Source organism: Lotus japonicus, chromosome 3 (assembly GCF_012489685.1).
Source record: "Lotus japonicus ecotype B-129 chromosome 3, LjGifu_v1.2".
NCBI lineage: Eukaryota > Viridiplantae > Streptophyta > Magnoliopsida > Fabales > Fabaceae > Lotus > Lotus japonicus.
In genome coordinates, this window is record NC_080043.1 from 88,380,223 (window position 1) to 88,407,280 (window position 27,058).

Here is a 27,058-nt window from a genome sequence, read left to right on the forward strand (position 1 = left end):
GTACTTATTCTATTGATCAGTTGTCCAGGAATTTCGAGTCCATTAAACTCCCTGCGAGGCCATAGAAAATTCGAACTGCTGTTTGGGTTCCTCCGGATGCTGGTATTTTTAAAATAAATGTGGATGGGGCTGCTAGGGGAAGTCCTGGTATATGTGGTATTGGTGGTGTGATTTTCAATTCTTTGAAGGAAGTGGTGGGTTTCTTCTCAAAGAATATAGGGGAAGGTTTTGCATTCGAAGCCGAGGTTAAAGCTGTTCATGAAGCTTTACTGTTCTGTGTTTCCAGAAATCTGAGGAATTTGGTTCTTGAAAGTGATTCTTCGCTTGCCGTCGGTTGGGTTAATAATCACTCCAATAGACCTTGGAAGCTTCTTAATCTCCTAAATCAAATTGACTGTTGGGTTGTGGAGGTAAATTGTCTCAAAGTCTCACACATTTTCCGTGAAGCAAACACTAGCGCAGACAGATTGGCGAAACGTGGTGCTGCTTTCACAAAAGAGCTTGTTTATTTTAATTCTTCCATTGCTTTGTAACAGCCCAGTTGGGGGAGTTTTTTGTCTCCATCTTTTTTCCTATTCAATAAATCTGCTTTGTTCTCAAAAAAGAAAAAGTCTATATTGTTGAAACTTCTATAAACAGTCTGCAAATGGTTTAGTTAGTAATTATGGGTACTAAGGTAACATATGTCCTACTATATGATGAGTGTCTAATTCAGATTGTAGGCATAGACTTAATGTATAACACCGATGTTGTTATTTGGTATAACATAGATGAAATATCAACCATATTACTGTGTTTTTGGTGATTGTATGATATTTTTCTTGCATTCTTACAACGTTTTCTTCAACACATTGAATGCATTATTTCCCTATGAACAATAATTTTAAATTAAAAAAAAATTAACTTTCAATTTTTTTTAATTCAAACAAAAAATTAAAGTTAATTTTTCATCCAACAATTTTGTATTGAATCTAAAGAAAAAATTTATGTTTGTTTTTCTCTTCTGTTGTGAGTTTTTTTATTTTAATTTTAGATTATTAGTTAATTTTTATGGTATTTTTATTGAATTTTCATATTTTTATTTAATTCAGGATTTTATGAATTTTTATTTTTGATTTGCTAGATTTTGGTAGTTTTTATTTATCCTTAATTAGCACATTTTTAAATTTTAGATTTGATTAGGATTTAGGTTGTTTATTTCTTGATTTTATCTGTGGGTCTTTTATTTTATTTTAGATTTATTTTTAGAGTATTGATTAATTTTTATGATATTTTATTGAATATTTGGATTTTTATTTAATTCAGGATTTTATGAGTTTTTAGTGTGATTTTCTAGATTTTGATAGTTTTTATCTATCTTTAATTAGTACATTTTAAATTTTATAATTGATTAGGAATTAGGTTGTTTATTTCTTGATTTTATCTTGGGTCTTTTTTATTTATTTATTTTGAGAGTATTAATTAATTTTTATGGTATTTTTAAAAACAATAAACACTTCTGAACCAAATGATTGCCCTTTTCATAAAAAATGGGCTCTGCTAGGGTTTTCCACCCTAGGAGAGTGGAGCCGCCGGATAGGTGGCGTTGGGGCAGCCAGTGGTGGCCAGAGCTCCGTCGCCATTCACGACAGTCCAATGAATGGCGGCTTCCTATGCAGAACAACAATCACCAGCGGAGGCCCGGTGGCACGAACTTGGAGCAAGGAAGATACTGGAGTGAAAGTTTTCATGGACGAAGAACCTATAGGGATGTGTTATTGGCAGAGCGCAGTTGCGAGACTAGAAGAAACAATGAACGAGTTCAGCAAAGGCAGATCTCACCGGCGCATATCCAAGGGGAAGGCTCCAAATCTGCTTCACTACGGTACCAGTTTCGACGTTCCCAAAGCCAAGGAAATAACCAGCTGCGTTTAAATCTGCTACCAGGATCCTTTTCAATTTTTGTTGATGGATTGGGAGATAGGATTACTCATGCAAAATTGAGAGCAATATTTGCGAAAGCAGGAAGGTTACGTGAGGTTTTTATTCAGCAAAAAAAGAAACCCCATCGTCGCTTTCGATTCGGATTTGTCCGTTTTACTTGTGATGATGAAGCCAGAGCAGCAATACGTAAGTTCAATGGACTGAGACTTGAAGGAAACTATTTGGTAGTTCAAAAAGCGAGATTCCAAAGAACTTTTCAAACTGATAGAGTTCCACCGCCAGGGAAGCATCAATATGAAATTCGTGGCTGGAAATTGAAGGAGGAAAATATAGCGAATAACCAAGATGTTGTAGCTCAGAAACAGCATGAAACAGATTGGCCTTCTGGGAAAAAAGAATCAAGTCAATTACAATTTCTTGCAACAGACATGGATGAATCGTGGGTTCAAAGGTGTGCTCAAGCTCGCACACTTTCACTTAAGCCAGTTGAGATTCTACAGGAGTTTAGTCAAATTGGCTTGTTCAATTTCAGATTAATCCCGCTCGGAGCTAGTGAAGTGATATTGGAGTTTGAAAATAAGGAAGAGATGGACATCACTATCACAGAATGTGCTTTCTTCCTGGAACAGTTGCTTACGGATGTAAAACCATGTTCTGTGTTCACGTTCGGCACGTCGCACATTGTCTGGATTCGCTAATGGCAAGTTCCGTTGGGCTTATGGAACGAAGCTTTTTTCGCTGCAATAGGAAACAAGTTAGGAACGTTTGTTTTAGCCGACACTCCAACTGTGCTACGACATCGCGCGGATTTCGCTCTAGTGTTAGTTCGCATGAACCATCCACTTTTACATTATTTCACGATGGCTGTTGATGTTAGGGGCACATCCTTTATAATCCTGGTTGAGAAGGATGTGGAAGCACATGACTATGGCGTAGTTGACGATATGTCGTCCACTCCGGTAAAGGTGTATAATTATGAAGAGGAGGAGGTTGAAGCAGATGATGAAGTACATGAAGATGAAGCTCAAGAAGATGATAACAAGGATCTTGGCTCGGCAACAACTATTGATCCTGACGAAGTAGATGAAATTTACAGGGATGGCGGTTTAGAGGGTTTGAAGAGCGGCGGAGACGCAAGAATTGTAGCGGTGCAAGGCGGCGACGGTATCTCACCAGAGGAGGAGACCGTGAAGAACAACCAGCCGGAGAAGAAGGAATCTTTTGGGCCAAATTCAAATTCAAATTCATTGTCGTTAATGGCTGCACTCAATTTTGTGGCGGAACAAAAGGAACAGTTACGTGATATCATTGATGCAGGCTATTCTTTGGAGGAGATTGAGGGATGGATGGAGAATTTAAAAGCTGATGGAATATTGAGCAAGGATAAACAAATCATGGATAAAAACATTCAAAATCAGGAGAAGAGATATTCAGTTACAGGTTTTTCCTTTAATTCCAAATATTTGATTCAAAACAACAATTATCCTTGGCATTTTAATTTTGATTGCAGGGACCCACGACCAAATAATCAGCTCCCATGGACTAGGACGTGTTTGCCACCACAAGTTAATAATCAAAACTCGTTTTTGAGCCTAGTGGGTCCCGTTTCAAGTTCAATTTCTCTGAAGCAACATGAAAATTGCAGCGAGTTCGTTCATACGACGCCTAATCAGATAGTTAGAAAGAAAGTTTCTACTTCTTCTCTCATGCGTGATGAATCCCTTCATATGACACCAGTTCAGAATCGAATCCAACCTGCAAGCTCCCCCGGTTGTGAAACTTCACCCGTTTCTGTGTCGCCGGGATTGGAACAATCACCAAAAACAAATTCCTCTAAAAAAAGTTCGCAGCGTGGGCGTCCAAAAGGCAGCAAGAATAAACCTAAACATTTACCAGCGGATTTTTTAGAACCAGTGCAAGGGGAGGATGGAGTGTCGACACGGGCTCAGAGAACTTGGTTACTTGGAAAACAGTTGGGTTTGAAACCGAGAGGCTCGGAAGCGCTGATGCTTCGAGGCTTAGAGGCTCAAATTCGACAAAATCATCCTCATCTAAACTGACATGTCAGGACCATGTCTAACCTGGAATGTTCGAGGTCTAGGCGGATCGACCAAATTCTTGTTAGTGCAGAATGACTTCCCCAAGATTGTGGTACTCTTTTTCCTTGCTTGATTTTTATCCCACTGGGTTTTTCCAAGTAAGGTTTTAATGAGGCTCTCTCTTGGGGTTTCGTTTCGTCATTCTGTGGGTTAGTGGAAGGTTTTTAGCACAGCTCAAGATGTATTTTCATGCTTTAGTCTTATCAGATTCAGTTTGTACTTGGTTCTTGCCTTTAGCTCATTTTGGCTTAGGCTTTATTAATAATATATCTTTCATTTTCAAAAAAAAATTTATGGTATTTTTATTGAATTTTTGGATTTTTATTTAATTCATGATTTTATGAGTTTTTATTCTGATTTACTAGATTTTGGTAGTTTTATCTATCTTTAATTAGTACCTTTTTAAATTTTAGATTTGATTAGGATTTAGGTTGTCTATTTCTTGATTTTTTCTTAACTTTTCTTATTTTTATTTAATGTTAATTCTGAAGGTATGAAAAACGGTAGAAAGGGGGGGGGTTTGAATAACGTTTTCGGTACAAAACTACCACCTTAAAGATTTTGACAAATCTTTCGAGAACTTAAGTGCTAAAGATAAGAGATAGAAAAGCACACAAGGATTTTATCCTGGTTCACTTGATAAATCACTCAAGCTACTCCAGTCCACCCGTTAAGGTGATTTCTTCCTTCTTAGAATGAAGGCAATCCACTAATCAGGTAAGAGTTACAACTGCACTTGAAACCTACAAGTGACTAACAATTACACTGACTTAGCTCACACTAAGATTCACTCTCTTAGTCTTCTCTAGGATCCGATCAACCTTGATCTCCTAAAGGAACTAAACAAACTGTTTATCAAAGAAATGTTTACAAGAGATTTGCTTCTAAAAAGCTAATAGTAAACACAATGAATTTCAGATGAAAGAAAGCTTAGAATATTTTGAATATGTCTTGCGCGTGTGTGTTGCTTCTAGCCGCTTCTTTCAATCTTCAGCCTCTATATATACTCCAAGGATTAGGGTTGAGCGTTGCATGGGAAATGCTACCGTTGGAGGGCAGTTCTGGAAAATCCAGCTTCTGCTGTGGCTGAGAACGTTAGGTAGGTCGTCAGGAAGGTACACTTGCTTTTGTACTTGGATAGCGACTTGACCTTTTAACCTAGGAGACTTCTGATCAGGGGAATACTTCATATTGGAACTTGTGAAGCCGGTTGATCAGAGTCAGAGGGAAAGCACAGATCCTCTGACCATTGTATCTTCTGATTCTGAACTCAGAGGGAAGAACATGGCCTTCAGAGTTTCTTGCTTCTGGACTTCAGAGTTTCCACTATTCAGCTTCTGGATCTTCAGAGTCTTCTACACCATCAGAACATCTGAACCTTCAGTGTTTCTTGGTTATCAGAACTTCTGGATCTTCAGAGCTTCTAGCGACTGAGTCCACATCAGAGTTTGTATAGCTTCAGAACTTCTGAAGCTTTTCCACTGTTCATACTGAACATGGTGAATGCGAAAGCGTTGCTTGGGTTACCCTTTATACACAGTGCTTCTGATTTGTGTGAGATTGAGTTGAGGTCAGAGCCTGTAAATAGCACACTCAGAAAAACACGTTAGAGTACCACAATTGTTCATATCAAAAGGTTAACTTGTAATCATCAAAACATAGAGTTGTACTACTAGATCAAAACTTGATCTTACAAATTCTAGGAAAAGGGAGTTGATCTGATGTTGACGGTCCACAGAGCTACCATGGACACGCAAAAATTTGATGGTTGCTAGGTGAATTTGACAGAGTTTCTCATTAGCTGCGGACTGCGGTTGTTTCTATATTATTTCCATTTATCACCTAAGAGAAGTGTGTTTACTTAAATTTTTTAACTCATGATGTAACATAATGGGAAATTAATCAAGGACTGCAAGGTTAGCTAGATGTTATTATAGTAGTTACTTAGTACTAGGATGAGATGAGCTATAAATAGAGGGAAATCAAATTAGAGGGACGCATTATGTAGCATATTATATATCTCTCATTAAGTATGTCCTTTAGTATTTGAAAATTTTGCTAAATAATGGCATTGAACATGTCTTAAGCACAAGAGAAAGTTCTTCGTGCAACGCACGGATAAAAAGTGATTGTTTGAACTCATAGGTCGAAAGGGTTCGAATCCCTCTTTTTCCGCATCTTTATCAAATTCATCAATTTTACAGACCAAAATTAAAAAAAAAATCCACTGAGTTGTAAATAAAAAATCAATATAATGTCATTACTTTTTTCATAACTTTTTAAAAGTTTTAAAAGGAAATAAATATAAAGGCATGATAATTTAATGATTAAAATGTGTCGTGCAGATATTAGAAAAAATTAATACATATATAGTGAATTTTGGTTTAAGTTAAACTATAGGGTTAAGAGTTCCCACCGGGATGGACATTTTACATGAAAATTCATGTAAAATTAACAGAAAAATAAATTTTAATAAGATGTCACTATTTTACAATGTAACTTCATATTAAACATGTTCTACATAATAATATAGTCTATTTTTATTTTATTTTGTTCAATTTATAGGGCAAAAAGCTCCTACGGGAAAGAACATTTTTTGGAAATGCTTTAATGTCAAACATAATAAGAAAATAACATTTCATATATGATTTAAGTAAATTGTTCATATTTTTTCTAATTATTTTAGGAGTAGATATACATAAAAATTATGTGAGATTTCACGAGTTCTGTGGTATTTTGTTTGTGTTCTGGAGTTGTTTTATTAAATGATTATCTTTGTTGGTTTCTTAATTCCATCATGTAAGAATCTCAACAAATAGTGTTTTTAGCATGTCAAATTTGTATAAACCAATGTATTGATCCATGCCTCAAACACAAGAGCAAATTTGTCCGCAAAAACACTAGAAAGATAGTAAGAAAAGTACGAGGAATAAAAAATATTAATACATATGTACTATAAAATTATGACCTAAATTTATTAGTGCTAACAAATTAGAGTTATGAGATCTCACGGGAGGAACATTTGACATGTATTGTTTTTTTTTGAAAGCAAAAAGATATATTCATCCAAAAGATATATTTATGTATTGTTACATATCTATAATATAAAAGCATTACCCTTTATGCAACACGAGTATACATCTTCACAAACAAAATTCTGTTATGCCTCACATATGCAAAACTTAAAGCTTTTGGCTTATTAACTTCCGTGTTTTTCAAAATCTTTATATTAGTTAATTCAGTGTATGCTTACAAAACACTAAAATTGAGTGTTTGAATTTGTGCTCTTTAAATATCTACATCTTTATTATGATTGTTCTTACATTCTTAGCATTTTAAATATTTTATAATTTAAAATATTAATCGTTGTATTAAATACAATAAACAAATTCCCCGTGCAACGCGCGGGTACAAAACACTAGTTATTATTATTATTATAATTATTATTTAGGAATATATTAAAAAATTAACTTAAGATATAGCTTTCAAACTCACTCTTTTTAAAATAAAGTTTGGGATATATTAATTAATACTCTAAAAATAAATAATAAATAAATTAAGATAAAATCAAGAAATAAACCACCTAAATCCTAATCAAATCTAAAATTTAAAAATATATATTTTTTACTCTAAAAATAAATCAAAAATAAATTAAGATAAAATCAAGAAATATACGATATAAATCATAATCAAATCTAAAATTTTAAAATGTATTTTTTTATGAGAATTAATCTGAGAATGACACGTGTTATTTTTTTTTCCAATTAGTGAATATTCTGCACCCTAGAAGATTTTCTTTTGCTCAATCCTTTTGCTTTTGATTAAGAAGAGAAAAGCAGGAATTCTTGAAGCATATGACATCTTACAATTAGTTGAAGAACAAAATCAATTCATGAAGAAGATTGAAACAAAAACCCAAAATGAAGTCTTGAAGAATAAAATACCCTCTTTCACCAATTTGAAAGGACTGTGGTGAAAGAATTTTAATTAGTGTATTTGTGAATCTTGGGGTGGAACCCTTGTGAAACAAAAAATCAAAGGCAGATTTCAGTCAAGAGAAACAAAAAAAGGTGTATTGCACCATATGTGCGCACCCCAACAAATTATCTATATATATGAGAAAAAAAACAAAATAATTCTCCCACCCAAAATAATTGTGGTTACTTCACCAATAAACTTATACTAACAATCAATTTAAATTGAACTTAAGGAAATATATAGAGCAAAGTAAGATAAGTCACCCAATTGGCATACTAAAACATGAGTATATGCAAAACTAATGAGTTTGAGGAAAACATGAACCAACCTTAAGAATGGGCTAAACATACTCATGAAGATTAAATGTGAGCTATTCATATGCTTTCATCAATTTGACTGACATGTGCATCATTAAAAAAAAAATAGTAAATTGTGCATCATTCACATACAGTGCAAATAGTATGCTTATACACACAGCTCAAACATGAAGAATAAAAACGGGCAAAGTTTGAGAAATGAATATAAATTCAGGCTATCCTAAGTTTCGTAAATTTCTATAAATTATACCAAAATCTGGTTTAGAATGGTTTCACACGCATGGATTTCTACAAACTATACTAAAATCTGGTTTAAAAAAATACAAAAGCGGAAGAAGAACAATAGAAAAAACATTACATCAGAATCAAAACATTATGTCTTCAACAATGATTTGTCTAAGGGTCTATGCAAAAATTTGTAAACTTTTGGATCAAAACACACAAAATATGTGAAATTTAAGAATCCAGGATTGAATTACGAATAAAGGATAAACTGAAATGGCACAAACCATCAATCACAACATGATAAACTCTTCTTCACGTAACATCATCTTACGACATACCTCTGTCCTGATCGCGACATGTGGCAGAGGTAGAAATAGTAGTTATCAAATCTCTGCGTGTCCATGGTAGCTTTGTGGACCCTCAGCACCAAACCAACTCCCTTTTCTTAGAATTATCATTAAATAAATAATAAGATAAATTAAGGTAAAATCAAGAAATAAACAACCTAAATCCTAATCAAATCTAAACTTTAAAAAGGTACTAAATAAAGATAGATAAAAACTAACAAAATCTAGCAAATCACAATAAATAACTCATAAAATCCTGAATTAAATAAAAATATGAAAATTCAATAAAAATACCATAAAAATTCATTTATACTCTAAAAGTAACTCAAAAATAAAATAAATTATTTCATGAAATTAAAATTAAAAATAAACAATAAATAAGGATAGATAAAAACTATCAAAATCTAGCAAATCACAATAAAAACTCATAAAATCCTGCATTAATTAAAAATCAGAAAATTCAATAAAAATTAATTATTATACTCTATAAATAAATGTAAAATAGAAGAAAATATTTTCTGGAAGTAAAATTAAATAAATAATAAGATAAAATTAAGAAATAAACAACATAAATCCTAATCAAATATAAAATTTAAAAAGGTACTAAATAAAGATAGATAAAAACTACCAAGTCTAGCAAATCACAAATAAAAACTCATAAAATCCTAAATTAATTAAAAATCCGAAAATTTAAGAAAAATTAATTAATATACTCTAAAAGTAAATCTAAAATAAAATAAAGTATTTCCTGGATTTAAAATAAAATAAATAATAAGATAAATTAAAATAAAATTAAGAAATAAACAACCTAAATCCCAATCGAATCTAATATTAAAAAGGGTATTAAATAAAGATACATAAAAACTAACAAATCTAGCAAATCACAATAAAAACTCATAAAATCCTGAATTAATAAAAAATTCGAAAATACAATAAAAATTAATCAATATATTCTAAAAATAAATTTAAAATAAATTAAAAGACCAAATTAAATCTTATCTTTTAAAATAATATCAATCAATTATTTTAGAATATATAAAATTAAAACATATATCAATTAAAAATTATATCTTCTAAAATAATATCAATTAATTAGGTTAGAATATATAAAATTAAAACATATATCAATTGAAAATTATATCCTCTAACAAATTGACACGTGGAATAATTTTTATGAGAATTAATCTGGTGCTGACACATCACTATGAAAATTCTTCTTTTATAATATATATTGATATTGATGATTTTGTCAGAATATGGGCTGAGGCCAAGAGCGGAAAGTTTTAACTAGAAAAGAACGTATGTATTATATTAAAAAAATATAAAATGTGCAGTTTATATATATATCGTTTTTTTTTCAAGAAGTTTGGGTTGATCAATATATATTTCGCTTTCTAAAAAATAGTTATATATTTTTTAAATAACTTTTAACTTTATATAAAAAATTTATCCTAAGTTTTAAGGGTTAATGTTGATCAAACCATTAAAATATTAATATTTTAAAAGAAGAATATATTTACTTTAATAATATATTTTTACTATTTGGAATTTGCTGAATCAGCCCACTAAACTTTCATTTTATGGTTTCTTTTAGAAACAATGTTAATACCATATTTTCTAATATATATTTTTTACACTTCTTATCATTATTATTTTTTCAAAAATTAACACATTTAAAAAAAATATCTAAGAGATTGTGATCAAGGGAAAATTCTAGATGTTTCAATTTGGCCATTGTCCTTATAGTTAGCCCACCAAGCCCCCTATTACAGTCGTAACTTTTTCAACTCACCATGCCTCAAAGCTTTTTAGCCTTGACCCCTTACAACTGACAGAAGAGGACAAGGCCAATCCACACCCTATCAATTTAATAATCGACTAAAATATGGAGAAAAAAATATAGTTGATAAAAAATGCGATTAAATTACATTATTAAGTTTTTTTAAATGTGATTTTAAAATTAAGTGACAAAAAAAAGTAATTCCCAAATTTTATCACTGAACCCCAATTCCAAATTAACTTGGCGTTGACCCGACGCTGACCAACCCCACTTGAATCGGTGCCTACCTGCCTGACCCGACACCAACCCTCTCGACTTGTTGTTGACTCGCCTTACCCGACATGGACCCTAAAACCTAAACTCTAAATCTTACTTGCCCAAATTGGTGTCAACCTTCCCGACCAAATGCCGACTCGTCCAACCTGACGTTGACGTGCATGACTCGCCTTTAACCCTAAAATCATCCTGAACCCTAAAGTTAGTCATCCGAACCCTAAAATAGATCATAAACCCTAAATTCGACCCACTTGGTTTCCCTGCCTAGCTCGACACCGACACGCTTGAATTGGCCCTGACTCTCTTGAACTAACACCGACTCGCCCAATTTGGTGTCGAACCGCTTGACATGACGCCAACTTGATCGACCATACTCGGGTTGTGTTTAGTGTTAATGTTTACATATTAGGGTCTAGGTCAGTCATTACCATTCAGGTGTATGTGAGAAATTTTAACATAAAAGGATCATAATCCATTAACGAGTATAGGAAAATGTTGGGTGATACGACACTCATCACTCGAACACGACCCATAGGACTTGCACAATATCATCATGTTAATGTTTTTTTTATATCATTCAATAAATTGATTAGTTACTATTTTAACTATGTCGTGGCATCTGGCTTGAATACCTTGTACAGGGTTGGGATACCCCTAGTATCCCATATATATTTCATCTTTGCTTATAAAAAAAATCTATGTCGTGGCATGTTGTCCGCTTATAGATCATGCGATATAGCAAAGTTGAAGAGTAAAAATGTGTATGTCTAGAAAAGAAAAGAAAAAACACATGTGCATATTAGTATAATCACATTGAAAGCCAATATTAGCACATGTTTACTCTCTTTAATCTCTTTAATCAATCAGTAATTTACCTTATATTTCTAGAATGTTTACTAGGGTTGGGATACCCGTAGTATCCCCTATATATTTCATCTTTGCTTATAAAAGAAATCTATGTCGTGGCATGTTGTCCGCTTATAGATCCTGCAATATAGCAAAGTTGAAGAGTAAAAATGTGTATGTCTAGAAAAGAAAAAAACACACATGTGCATATTAGTATAATCACATTGAAAGCCAATATTAGCACATGTTTACTCTCTTTAATCTCTTTAATCAATCAGTAATTTACCTTTCCTCTTGTAAAAAAAAAAAATCAATTAGTAATTCATTTTCCTCCATCATAGCCAAAATCAACTATGAGAGAGCTCATTCAGTCATTTGAGTAACTTCATTGATTTAGAATTAGAACTTCTGATAGAAAATCAACTTTTTTTTTATGAATAGATAGAAAATCAACTCTTAGTAAGCTTTATTCTAACTTCTGATATAAAATAAGATGACCTAACCCTGCTATTGAATATATTCTGTGGGCCCTTATTTCAATATTTATAAACAGTAAACTAGTTTCCTAATTTTCTTAGAGAAGCTTCATTGAAATAAAGCAACCCTGCAAGGCTATAAATATTCCACTCTGTTCCCACAATCCGCACAAGAAGTGTACTTGCATTGCACCATCTTCTACCATGGTTGAAATGAGCAACTCTGAGAAACAACCACAAACTCATATAGCATTACCAATAGTTATAGACATTCCAGTCACCAAAACTCAATCCCATAATCACAACAAGTCTCAAATCCATGTCCAATCTTCTTCAATTCTATCACAAATCCATGCAGGGTATTTCAGAATCAGCTTAGCCCTCTCAAGTCAAGCCTTGTTGTGGAAGGTCCTCATTGAACCAATCGAAGACGCACACGCTCTTAGAAAAATATTTTCATTCATACCCTCCACTGCTTTCACTTTCCTATGGTATCTAGCCTTGTTCACACTAGTCACACTCTCTTTTCTCTATGTTCTAAGATGTGTGTTTCACTTTGACATGGTGAAAGATGAGTTCTTAAGCCATGTGGGAGTGAACTACCTCTTTGCTCCATGGATTTCATGTCTACTTTTGCTAGAGTCATCACCATTTGTTCCCTCTAATTCACTTAGCCACAGAGTTCTTTGGTGTGTGTTTGTGACTCCTGTGGTGGTGCTTGATGTGAAGATCTATGGCCAGTGGTTCACAAAGGGGAAGAGGTTTCTGTCGGCGGTCGCGAACCCAACAAGCCAATTGTCTGTGATTGGAAACTTGGTAGGGGCTCGGGTGGCTGCGGAGATGGGTTGGAAAGAGAGTGCAATTTGCTTGTTTTCTCTTGGGATTTCGCATTACTTGGTGCTTTTTGTGACTCTGTATCAGAGGTTGCCAGGGAATGATAATAGCCTCCCTCCTCTGCTGCGTCCTGTGTTCTTCTTGTTCTTTGCGGCGCCAAGCGTAGCCAGCTTGGCTTGGCGCTCCATTAGTGACGAGTTCGATACCGCTTCGAAGATGCTGTTCTTTCTCTCCTTCTTCCTTTTCATGTCTCTGGTAATTTTCTTTTCCCTCATAATCAGTTTTGAAACTCAAAAACTCCTCACATAATTTTCTTCTTATAATTAATTTTGGCCGTAGAATTAATTGTTGAAGAAAGTAAGAGAATGCAATTTTGCCTAGAAGTCTAAGAGAAAGCTACCTAGAATGCACCTAATGTGATTTCCTAGTAGCCGGTGGATCCAAGTTCACCAAGAAAATATAATGGTAGTACACACAAAACATAAGAACTTCAAAATGATGTCAAATTGCTTGCATTTCATTCCACAGTGGGATCAAAGATCTTGTCTTAGATGTCTCAATTTATTGTTCCATGGATGAAATCTTGATTTGCCGATAATTTAAAAAGACATGAGTGGAGCCGTTACAAATTTGAATGGTAGTATTTGATTAACATGTTAAAAATTTATTGATAAACATGAAATGAAATTGAGATAGCATATGAGATTTTGAGTACAAAATATTCCAATGGTGCACTGTCGTTCTTGAGTTGTTTTGTTCATCATTTGGAAGTATGTAAGTTGAAGTCCACTAGCTAGTAAAGTGGTCCACTATTTAATAAGTTGACTATGACCCTTGTTTCAATATAGTAGATAACTTTTACAATTTCACGTCACTTTGTTTATCTGAAAATGATAATCTTACAAGTTCTATTTGGTGGTCCCTTCTGGTGTTCATGCCAACTCAGAACTCTTGTATGTGTGGTCACGAACTTAGCCATTTATAGTTCACTGTACTTGGACTATATAGTGATAGATAGCTAAAATTGTTCAACTTTTCCTTTTGAAAAAAAAAAGTTTATAAGTGCTTACTTTCTTTTGTATTTTGGGACAATCAGGTTTCAAGGCCTCTGCTATTTAAGAAGTCCATGAAGAAATTCAATGTGGCATGGTGGGCTTATTCTTTTCCTCTGACGGCTTTGGCGCTTGCTTCAGCAGAATATGCACATCAAGTTAAGGGACTCACTGCTCATGCTGTTATGTTGGTCTTATCATTGATCTCAGTTTTGGTGTCTGTGGTTTTAATGATTGTCACTGCTCTCAACACTAGCATACCCTTACCAGCTAACAACCTTGACTCAGATCAGAAAAGCAATTGCACAGCAACGTGATTAATATTAGTGTGTGTTTAGATACCAGCTTCACGTGAATGAACTTTCATTGTAATTTATAAAAATAGTTTCATTCACTTTTTAGTTTTGAAGTAAAGTAACTGAACGTACTCTTAGTTATTAACCTGAAAGATCAGCCTTTGTAATTGTAAATCAAATATAAAATGTCTTCATAATTTTAATGTATTCACCCTTGCTTTTACTTTTTATGAATTTGAGTTACGTGTATTTACGACAATCCTGCATTTATGCAGTCACAGTCTAAACTGGTTAATTAAGATCAGTCAGCTCATATATTTTATTAAGATCGGACGATAAATTAGGCTTAAAATTTAAGTTGTATGATCTTAATCAAACAACTCAAAATTTATTCGATCTGCGAATTTAAAAATTCCTTGATGAGGGCAGAAAATTCAAATTCATCTTTCTAGTTGGAGATGAAATTTGGGTGTGTATGATCTATTCTGCAATGTCCTTAAGTTTAATTATGTACCACACCAAGAAATTTTGGGTTACTAGTGTAATAAAACCATATATATACACAGGAACCACACCTTCTCAGTTCAAAATATTGGTCAATAAAAAGATGCTGTTTAACATGATCACTCTTAACTAGAACCAAAGGTCATATCATTTCACCTTTGTATTATTTTAGCTTATAATCGCATATTTGGATATCTTTATGTGTCTCTATGCCTTGTATTTTTGCGACACTATGCTATGGAAAAGTATAGCAACAGTGGGACTCAATAGAAGAAATTCTGTGTCTTTTGTCTTATAGGGAAGCGAGAGGTTCTAACTTGCTTCCTCTCATCTTCGGTTGGAATGCCAGCTAGAACTGAGTCATTGCCCAAGGAGTGCCACTAATATTGATTGATGCAACTGTATTTGGTACAGATGAACAATATATTGAAGAATCCAACACTTTTTGTTGCCAAAAGTATGAACCCAAAAGTCCAGAATAGCCAACAGAAGATCGCTTAACAAGATTTTCATCAAAAATAAAAAAATAAAAAAATCCGACGGCTAACCGTCAATACATGTTCACACATTTTAGCGGCACACCAGTGTTAGTATACACTTTGGAAAAAATTGACATATTCGACGTACACTAAAATGTCTTGATCCATTCCAAATTACATAGTAACGCAATGTGGGAGGTGCTGCACCCGCATGATACTTGCCAGCTCCGAGATGACTCTCAAACAATGACCAAAAGATTGAAGTTGATACAAATTTTCAGCTCAAAACTCCTTCTCAAAATTAAATTTGTTAGTGGTTATGCAACTTTCATCATAAGATGGAAAATAAAATTTAGATGAATGGGCATCACAAGGTTGCGACGAAGAGTATGATAGATTAAATGTGAAGTTCTTTTCACCAAATTAACACTTTCATTCATAACAAAATGAGTCACTCCCATCCAAGCCAACGAATTTACCGACAGCCTAGAGTAGCAAAAAATTATCAGCAAGAAAAATTGCCAGTAAATTAGACGGACAACACCATATGTCAGTTGTCATAGTTCGCACCGTCAATAAATTGCTGACAACTTTGTGCAAAAATATTGGTAATAGTTGTGTGAGTTTGTTTCATTGCAGTTTTTGAAAACAATATTTAAAAATTATTTTAGAAACTGTTTGTTTTTCAAGAAAAAATTGTTTGAATTAGATGTTTTCCAACATTTATAAAATTGCAATTTGGTCATCATATTTTTTTTTGGTAATGGTCATCATATTGAAACTTGAAACTAAACTTGTGTCCATATATATCGTCATTTTATGTGTAAGTTTTTGTTTTTACAAGGTAATAATTTATCAAATAGTGAAATTAATTTGAAAATTCGTTTCAAAAAAAATTAATTTCAAATATTGATATTAAAGTTTTTTATAATTAACTTGACGTACATCGGAAAGATAAATTACACTCTCCAGAGATTGATCCTTGGATCTTCCCCTCCCCTGCTCGTATATCTAAAATTTGAAGGAAAAAAATTGATCATGAATATAATAAACGACACTTAATAGCCTAGATTACAAAGTTAAAATAATTTTTAAATATGAAAATAAAAAGGAGATATAGATTATAGAGTTTCAAAAATAAATATAGATATTCAAATATGATAAAAATACATATATAAAATAGAAGGGTTTTTTTTGTCAATATAAAATAGAAGGGTTGGGCTTTGCTCTGTGCCAGGGTAGGAAATCCCACCTTAAATCTCTTGTTTTTTTTTTTATTCATTTCTCCATGTCAAGCATCATTAATGGTTTCGACAAAAAAAAAAACAGAAAGAGGATCTTTAATGGGAAATGGTATCAAGCATCTCATCTTGGTCTTCCATTATACAATCCAGAGAAGTTCAATTTGTTTTTTGGTCAATGTCGTTCAAATCAAAAACATAATTTTCTTCATATATGGGCCAAAAACATGAGTCAGAAACACCAACCTTTCATTGGATCAAACAAAAGCCCAATAAGAATTGACCAAAAAAACCCAGTAAGGGAAAAGGTAAAGGACACAATGACCACGATGACCAGATGTCAAGCTCATGTCACAGGTTTAGGTGGTATTCTTTCCACACATATCTTTCTTCCTGTGTTCACACTCAAAACTCAAAAGGCTTTTATTTGGAAATGCATCAGCAAAAAACGTGGGTAAAAGAATTTTGAAACATGCTAAGAGTAGTTTATGCAATTGAATTTCGATTCTAGCTGAAATTGAAGCTCATGACTTCCTAGTAACTATGCATATGAAACAGTTAAAACTAGAATTCTCATTTTAATATTTACATGATTTGTGTAAATGGAGTTATAGATGATTTGTGTAAATGGAATTGTAGATGGTTTACAGAAGCTCAAGCTGGCAATAAATTGGTAGGGTGTCTGGTTTTTTTGTGAGAATTCCAAAACTATGATTTGGGTAAAAAATTATTAGCTAGAAGGTTTTTGGCAAAACTAATGCCAAATTATATTTAAAAGTGTGAATTTGACACATTGGTTGGAATTGATTGGGTAAATGTGGTGTCACATTTAATTTGTGATTTGGTACTACCAAACGTAATATTTGCTGCATATTCGCTTTGCTTTAAAAGCTGGGACCAGTTTGCTATTCAGATTTGTTGCAGAAGAGTGGAATTTCATGAATTGATAATTTACCTTCTAACCAACTTGGAGGTTTGGGAATTTTATTTCTAAACCTACCAATACAATAGACAGATAAATAGAGCCCTCAAAAAAGGAATGAAGACAAAGCAAAGCTACCAACAGAGGACATTGAGTGACATTGTTCTTAAACGTGGCCACTTTTGTTTCCTATGCTTCATGTCCAATGCAATCAACTAAAGCAAATAATAGGACAGAAGTTGAAGGGTTAAATTGAGGTAACCAATTAGAACCAACCCTATCCACCTAGCTTTTGTTCTCTTTGAATTTACTTTCTTTCACTAAAGTAAGAAAAACTGATTTTTTGAAGGTCCCAAATCACAACACACCCAATAGGTTGGATCAAAGAGTCTCATCAATTTTTCTAGCCATTTTCCCAAGTTTTTGAATGCCTTCATCTCAATTTATAAGAAAAATATTGTTAGCTTTTTTTATCTTTAAATGCGTGGTAATGTCAATTTGCCCTGGTGTTGACAGGAGACTCATATTTGTTTATGCACATCAAGTACCAGACTTTTTAACTAAAACATTAATTTTCTGCCATATGCAGAGGGAGAATTAGCACTTTGAAAAAATTGAGTAACTTCATTATAAAAAATTCAATGTGAATGGGAGTGGCATCAAAGCAACAGTGCCTCTCTCAAAATTGAGATTACTAATTACAAGACTAGCATCCCTAAATTTGTGATCCTGACAAAAATGTTCACTAATTCTACTTCTCACATTGCTTTTTACCAACCCATCACTACTATTGAACCTCTATCTGACCCACAATTTCCAAGAGCATTTACTGTCTCATTTCCTCTGGCATTGATCCAATTCTCATCATCACCATCATCATCATGCCATGCCCAACATTGTTCCCCTGAACATGCAGCTAACATTCTGACCCTGTCAGCAGGAGAAGAATTCTCAACACTAGTTGTGTGGACCAAACTTCCAAAACCTTCTGATTCTTCCATAGACCTCCAAAAGCCTTGTTCAAGAATACTTGTTGGGGAAATTGAATTGGATTTCAAAACTTGCTTAGAATTGAAACATAACTCCACAAGAAATGGATGCTCCATAAGTTGACTAGCCTTCCACCTCTCTTGTGGATTCCTCATAAAACACTTCCCTAGGAAATCCTTTGCTTTCTCAGATAGAAAACATGGAATCTCAGGAACCTCATCAGAAAATGCAATATGGTAAAGAACTGAAACTGGGTCTGCCACATTAGGCCATGGTGCAGAACCAGTAGCCATTTCAATCACAGTGCACCCAAGTGACCAAATATCACTAGCATACCCCTGTTCATCCCCACGCGCCACCTCTGGCGCCATGAACGCCGGCGTGCCGCAATTAGGCTCTGCTGTTTCCATAACACTCTTGGCACATCCAAAGTCTCCAACTTTGGCTCCATCTTCACCAATCAAGATGTTGGCACCCTTGATGTCACAATGCACCAACCCATTTGAATGCAAATGCTCCAGCCCCTTCAGAACTTGCCGTGTGTAGCACGCGATCGCCGCCTCCTCGAGCCGGCCACCACCGCAAGTAGCCTGAGCAACTGTGCCAAAGGGCATGTACTCCATGAAGAGATTGTACATGGTCTTGTTGTTCTCCATGGTAATGTCACACCCTTTGTAGGTAACCACATAAGGGCAGCATAGGGAAGATAGAATTCTCTGCTCTCTTTTCAAAGGCTCTGAATTCGATAGCTCTGAGGACTTCACGGCGAAGATGCTGCCGTTGCAGGTGGCGAGGGAGACGGTGGCAGTTGAGCCATGGCCTATGGTGTGACCTCTGTTCCACACCATGTTTGAACACAACACAAGAACTAAAAACTCTGTTTCTGAGGGCAGAGTCTGACTCTGTTATTTGACCTTTTATACTTGTACTCCTAATTCAGTAGTTGAATGGAGACACTTTGAGTTTGAGGCTTTGAATGATGGTTTATGGAAAGGGTCTATTTATTGGTTGGCTACTGGTTGGCTCTAGAAACAAATGTATGGTTCATGTGGTATTTGTCTGATTTCCCTAAAATAATGTCTCACATTTAAATTTTAGAAATAGAAAAACACTAAATGAGAAAATTTACTATGCTATAATATGAACATTTCTAACTCGAACAAAATTGTGTCACATGCATGTTACTTGTAATGGGAAAACAAATTGGCCATGGTTCTCCAAAGAGTTGGCAATACATTAAAGTGGAACCTATGATGTGTCCAAATTTGGGTGGCTAAGGTTGTTCGTCGGCAATAGCTTAGTTGTTAACACATGGGGGTGGTTTTTATTATGATTCAAGTTTAAGTGTGTGTCAAGTGCAATCAAAGTTGGATTTATCTTTGGATTGGTGCAAATGAAAAGTGAGGATTTAGATGAGGAGGTAGATGAGAGGGGAATCAAGGGTAGATAAATCCCTTGTTTTTGTATCATAGTCAGCTAAACTTTGAAAATAAAATGTGCATATGGCAAGATGAATTGGGTGTTGAAGTGTTGAACCACCCAACGGTTGAACTTTGGTATCAATTTTGTTAAGTTGGTATATGGTAGAGGGTTGAATTTTTAGGTGCCCACTAGGGTGGGCAACTTTCTTTTTGGTCCACCGGTGGACCATGATCTATCACCATTAGATTTTAGCATCTAGGAATATTCTTTAATTGGATGCTCAGGATTTAATAAAAAGACAAAAGGGTAAAAATGTAAGTGTAACACTTCTTCCCACCCTTTCCCCTCCTTGCTGAAGCCGAATCACGTCCTGAGCCACTACTTTTTTTTTAATGAGGTTAACCACTTCCATGAATTACCACGTTCGTCATAATTTTTTGAAGAAACTAGCAAATCACCACTTCCAGAATCAAGAAACTGTTACAAGATCCTTAATTTTTTTTTTTAAAGTTCAATATATATTGATGAATGAAAAGGTCAGAGACCTGTACAATAGGAACCAACAGACAGCACATGAGAAAACAAGATGAAGATTCTAAAAAACAAACAATAGGAACAGGCTCCTAAAGATACAATACGAGTACTAACAGTGGCTTTCATAGCCTACAAAGCAAGGAAATAGCCAATAAAAATTAAGGGGAAGAGCCACAAAATGGCTAACATAAAGGATCCTTAATTTTGTCCTCCAAATCCCTAACTAAAACCACCACAGCCTTCATCTTCTCCGTCGCTTCTCTCTCACAAGAAATTGGTCCATGCCACAAAAACCACAAAAAGCTCCAACCTAGACTCAAATCCATCTCCATCGCACCCTTCTTTGCGTAACCAAGCCCCAGACTCACTAAGACTGAAACACAGACGATGGAGAAGATGAAGAAGCGAGCCAGATACACTACCACTCACACCCAGATTTCTCCACCACTGCTCCTCGCCGTTGAGAGCCGGATCGGAGCCGTACAACCACTGTCGGACCAGATCTGGCACTCTCCCCTTCGATTCACACCAGATCTGCAACTCTTCACTTCGACCCACTCCTCTGCAACGTTAAGCTTTGGTTAGGGGAAATAAGGAGAAATAAAAATTAAAAAACAAAAAGAGAGAAGGAAAAGGAGAAATTCACCTTGACGTTTTCTTCTTGGTAGTGCTACTGCTGCTGATGGTGCCTGTGCTGCTGGAGATGGTTGAAGTGAGAGGAGGGGAGAGTGGGAGGGAGAAGAAGGAGAAGGGGAAAAGTCTAAAATATCCCGAATGCAAAGTCTGAAATGCCCCTGGTCCACCGGTGGACCAAAAAGAAAGTTCCCCACCCTAGTGGGCACCGAATTGTTAGTTGTAGTGTGAACATATAACTTTGATAAATTACAAGTATAGGATGAAGAAAAGTATGAGTCAACTGGGACAGGTGTTTTAGATAGAAGTCAAAATCTAGAATGATAAAAAAACTCATTCTTTGACATGTTCTACTTCTATGGAATTGGTATTTTTGAGATGACCGCCAAGTCACATTATGCTTTGTACATGACATGTTATAGATGACTAGATGTTGGCATGTTATGGATATTTTTGGAGCTTTCAATAAGTGGTGGTCATATGAAACTCACTGATAGGTAAAAGTAGGTGGCTGTTAGGGTGCACTTGAGGACTGGGTCTTGCACCATGCAAGAGGGGAAATTACCTGCTATATCAGGTTTATATACCTGCTGTTAAAAAATTGAAATAAATAAATAGAAAGGAAGTTTACAAAAACACCCTCTAATACTCCTTTCTCTCTGATAAAACAGCCCGGCCTCCTTGCGGGCGGAATCCTTCCGCCGCCGCGCCGTCTCTCACCTTCGAGCACCATGACATCCTTGACTGCAGAACCACTACCCTAGTTTCTAAGAGAATTAGAAACAAAACAATCAGAAGCAGATCAACATCGCCCAGATTCAACGACTTGCATCACCAACAGCGATGTGAAATTGGTGAGATGCAAACCACCTCGAACTTCGCCCAGATCTGGGTTTTGGTGAGATGCGAGCCCGAGAATCAGCTTCTTCCACCTTACCTTGAACATCACCGGTGAAGAAGATTGAAAGGCAATCGAAGAACTACACCTGGAAAATATCTGAAAACTCCATATCTCCCTCACCTACATCTCCCTTACCCCTTACTGCTCATCTTAAAAATTCAGATCTCCATCCCCGCACGACTCTGCCAACATAACACCCATCTTAACAAACCCATCATGGTTCCTCTCATAATACCCTCAATCCCACCTTCCAATTAGTATGAGTTGCAAGTGGTTTGAATATAAAATCCAAGGAACTGCACAATGCCACAAGCCCACAATGAATTTCAACCTCTTCAAAATGACAGTAGAAAAGCTGTCATGCTATGTTCAACTTGTGCTGCAAAATTATAAATTGAAATACCGGGAGCAAACAACCTCCAATAGCATTAAAACAACCCAGATTTTTGTTCCATCGAGTTTTTGGTAGTACTCTTTAACCGTCCCAAATCCGACCCACCACACCCCGGAAACAACCTTGCGCTGCGCCGCCCTCCAACCCCTGCCTGTCACACTGTCCCAAACCCCACCACCCACCCCCATACCAGCGACAGAGGTGCGCGACGGCGTACGACGGTTTGTGATGGCTTGCGGTGGTGCACTGCGTCATCTGGTGTTTCCGGTGAAAGGAAACAGAGATGAGAAGGAAAGATAGAAGAGAAGAGGTGAGGGCATAACAGTGAAACTGAAAACAAATTAACAAATAAAATATTACAGTTCAAGCCGGTTATACAAATGGCATCTTAATAGAATATTCATATTCTGTGGCTAATAATGTGTCTTGCACTGGTGCAAGACATAGGCACTATTGCACCTTATAACTCACCGTAAAGGTACTTGAAGACTTTTTGGTAGTCGTCCTTTTAATGCGAATGAATAGACTTTTCCTTTCAAATTTAATTTTTGACAGGTTGTTTATATTACGCCAATTAATATCAAAAAATACCTAACATTGGTAGATTGCTATTAAGAGCATCTTCAATGTAAGGTTCTTAGTTTTTATTTTTGAGTTAAGAATTAAGAATTGAGTTCTTAACCACTGAAGAGGATGACGTGGAATTCTTAATTCTTAAAAATAAGAACTAGGTTCTTTTATAAGAAATTTTACTTTTTGAGTTCTTAGCATAAAAATTAATTTTTTCTCTCTCATTCATTTAATTTAAGTATTGAATTAACATTTACATTTAAATCAAAATTATATGGAAATAAAAAATATTAATATAATGGTATTGTAGGACCGGATGAATAATAATAATTCATGGTGGGAGCAAAATCTGCAAATAGTTACTTAAGCACATGTGGCAGTACAGACCCACATGGATGATACTAAGAACTAGCATTGGAGATGCTCTTAAGAGAAGCCACACAAATAAACGAGAGGGGGAACAAAAGAGAAGAGAAGAAGTGGGGATTATATTAGAGTAAAATACACTTACCCCCCTCAAGGTTTGCTAGAAAAACACTCAACCCCATTCTTATTCAAAATATACACTCCACCCAACTCATTTTATCAAGTTAACCTCATTCAAAAAGATGATTATTTAATGTAAACTTATTTTTCCTTTTTTTTCTGGTTATTTTTTTTTCAGAAAAAAACGTCACTTTCTAATATTTGACCAAACAAATATTCTCAATGCTTACATACTGTTGGAGCTGGTATATAAAGTAACCATTTTATAAAATAATTCAAGAATAAATATGTATGAAATAGTTTTAAATTAAAACTTATGGTTAAAGTACGTTAAACTTCCACTCCATAAAAGAATATAAAGTTATATTATTATTTTAATTAATTTGGATAATATGATCGTGTTGGTTATAACATGTTAAATGTTAAAGTATATATTACTTTTAGTAATTGAAAATGAGGGATGTTATTGATATATGATAAGAGAATTTTATTAAATAATATCCATACATAATTCATAAGCAACATTTTTTTATAAATCTAGGAAAAATAAATTTAATTAGTATTTATTTGGTGAAATTTTAATTAGTATGAAATTAATTTCGAAATATTTTTATATAATTCACTATTTATAAAAATCCTTTATAAACTGGGTATTACTAGTAATTGTGATGTTATATTCTTTTTTGTTGAAACTAACGTTTTTTTTTTAAATGGAACTGACCTTAAACGATTTTTATTTTAAAGTGAAGTTTTTTTTTGAAAAAAATAAAATAAAAAATAACCAGAAAAAAAAAAGAAATGGAAAAATAAATTTACATTAAATAATTTTGATTTGAATGGAATATTCTGTTAGCATCTTTTGGATGAAGTTAACATGATAAAATGAGTGGGGTGGAGTGTATATTTTGAATAAGAATGGGATGGAATGTTTTTCTAGCAAACCTTGAGGGGGGTAAGTGTATTTTACTCATTATATTATGAATAGTTAATTTTATTGGTTGAAGAAAAATGTTTACACATATTTAGTCTCGTTTGGTGGTCATAATAGAATTAGGGCTTAAATGGCCAATTTACCCATGTAATTGTAAAGGGAATCGGTTATGGTCCCTGTAAAATTTTCGCATCAAATTGGGTCCCTAGATTTTTTTAAAATTCAATTAAAGACAAAGTGTGTTTGGTTCTGAAGTGACTTCAATTTTAGCCTACTAAGCTTTTCCACATGGCTTTTTTTAATATAATTAATAGTTTTTTTTTATTCTAACTCATATCATTAAAAAAAACCTAACCTAATCTGAAAAAACCTAATCTAATCTGGAAAAAAACCCTAATCCAAGAAGGGAAGATATGGAAGCAGTCACTGAAAAAGAAGAAAAGTGGAAGCTCTCCTCTCCCAATTCGCCTTCCTCTCAAACTAAGCTTTGCAAGACAAGAACTTCGACCCTTCCACCATTGAAGATCTCATGAAACTATTCGAGATGGAGTCATACAAGGCATGAGTAGCAACAAATCTCTAGCAAGACCAAGAAGTGGAAGAAGCAGAGGCTGCCATGGAACAAGCTGAGAACCACCTCGAATCGGCCATGGATGAGTTCAGGCGCCATGGATGAAGATCTCATGAAGCTATTTGAGATCGAGTCATATAAGGCATGGGCAACAACAGATCTCGAGCAAGACCAAGAAGTGGAAGAAGTAGAGGCTGCCATGGAACTACCTCGAATTGGCGACGCATGCGTAAACGACGACGATGTTTTTCCCTGACAGAGGCAAATGGTGGTGAGGTCGACGTTGTACTCCTTGTTGATTAGATGGTGAATAGCGTCGGGGACCTTGATGAGAACATCTTTGGCGGTGATCAGAGGGGCGGAGGGGCTCGAACATGTCGATTGAGGGGTAGAGAGAGAGGAGGAAGTGGGTTTGTTCGTGTTTTGGGTGTTGGGATCATCCGTGATCACCTCTTGGGTTGAGGGGATTTCTCTGGTTTTCAGGGGGATCCATTGATGAAATGGTTTTTTTTAAGGGATGAAATGGTTGTTGCAAGTTAATTTTAGACAGGATTATATTAGTTTAGTTAAGTATTAGTATTTTTTATTTTGTTAGTATTAAGTATTTTTGTTACTTTTTAAGATTAATATGATAAATTAGGGATTAGTATTAATTGTGGCATTACTCAGATTACGTTTTTATTAAGATTAGAGATTTATTAGATTAGGGTTTTATTTACATTAGAGATTTTATTAAATTTTTATTTTTTATTTATGTTTTAATATAGAGTTTAATTTCTATGCACCGACGGTGTAAAGTTTTTTTACACTATCAACCAATTTATAGATATTATGAATTTTTATTTCAAAGGAAAATTTGATACATTTTTCATTATTTCTATCAAATCCTATCAATATCTTGTCCACCTCAAACGCAGTATAAGATAAGAATCTATCTTGCTCTTATCATATCATATCATTATCCAATCATTTATCTTATCTTGCTTTTATCCTATCCTGACCACCAAAGAGCCCTTAAAGAATAATGATAGGATAAGATATATTAGCAGAGAAAAATATATCAAAAATTACTTCGAATAAAATATACATAATAGATTTTAAAATTTTATTTTCAAATTTTATTTTTTTAAAGTTATTATTCTATTAAATTAATTAATTTTTTATATTTTTATAAATGATCCTATGTTTTAAAATAACTAAAATGTAATGAATTATGATTCATACACACCTCCACCTCTTTTTCACTTTTATTTTCTATTTATTTATATGTTCTCTATCAATCAAATCATCTATACACCTTTACGCTCTCTCATTTCTTCTTATCTCTCTCTTCCTTCACCTTTTCTCACACTTAAAAAATGAGGTGTGAACAAAAGGTTATCCAAATGTAATTAATTTTTATTAATTAGTCTCTTTTAATTTTTCCATTAAGGGAGTTTATTTTAATTAAAGTAAAAATTATATTTAATCAATTGGTTTTAACTTAGTAGTAGCAAGTGATAAAAAAAAAGTTGCACTGATAAGTATTGGGTCTACCAAGAAACATGGTGTTGATAACGGATCCAATCCGATAAACAGTGATAAAAAAAATTAAATCCAATTAAACAGAAAATTAAACGGATCCAAAAATTGAGAAAACAGAGTTTTTTAATCAAATTAGATCATATTTCGGATTTGATTTTCAAAACTGAACCGATCCAATCCAAACCAAATGTTTATATTTATTGAAGAATAAAAGTATCAAACATCATAAATTGCAAAAATAAAAAGATTCTAAACGAATTGGGGGATTACGTGCCACATATTTAGAGAGATTCAACACAACGACTCTAACCATCATCTTGTATCCTTAACTAGATTTTTCACCAGTGCGTTGCACGGGGAGCATATATCAATCAATTCATACTTTATAAACAAATAAGTAAGTATAAATCAGCGCAACAATATAACGACGACTTTTAAAACGACATAAATTTACACCAATTGACCAAAATATTTAAATGATTTCCATGAATAGAAGAGCATACACCT

General features: G+C 34.2%; 1 protein-coding gene, 1 long non-coding RNA gene and 1 pseudogene across 2 annotated transcripts; 1 reads left to right on the forward strand and 2 right to left on the reverse strand.

The window, feature by feature from the left end:
• Nucleotides 1-12,393: 12,393 nt before the first annotated feature.
• On the forward strand, nucleotides 12,394-14,677 carry LOC130747046 (S-type anion channel SLAH4-like). The gene is made up of 2 exons (XM_057599865.1): nucleotides 12,394-13,356; nucleotides 14,198-14,677. The coding sequence occupies exons 1-2, from the start codon at nucleotides 12,472-12,474 to the stop codon at nucleotides 14,468-14,470; spliced, it is 1,158 nt and encodes a 385-aa protein (XP_057455848.1). The 5' UTR covers nucleotides 12,394-12,471; the 3' UTR covers nucleotides 14,471-14,677.
• Nucleotides 14,678-18,199: 3,522 nt separating this feature from the next.
• Nucleotides 18,200-19,594, reverse strand: LOC130742958 (mitogen-activated protein kinase kinase kinase 18-like; annotated as a pseudogene).
• Nucleotides 19,595-20,487: 893 nt separating this feature from the next.
• LOC130747047 (uncharacterized) lies at nucleotides 20,488-22,940 on the reverse strand. Its single transcript, XR_009022305.1, has 2 exons — nucleotides 21,188-22,940; nucleotides 20,488-21,103 (listed from the first exon to the last, which is right to left on the reverse strand). It is a non-coding gene; the product is annotated as an uncharacterized LOC130747047 (long non-coding RNA).
• Nucleotides 22,941-27,058: the final 4,118 nt, after the last annotated feature.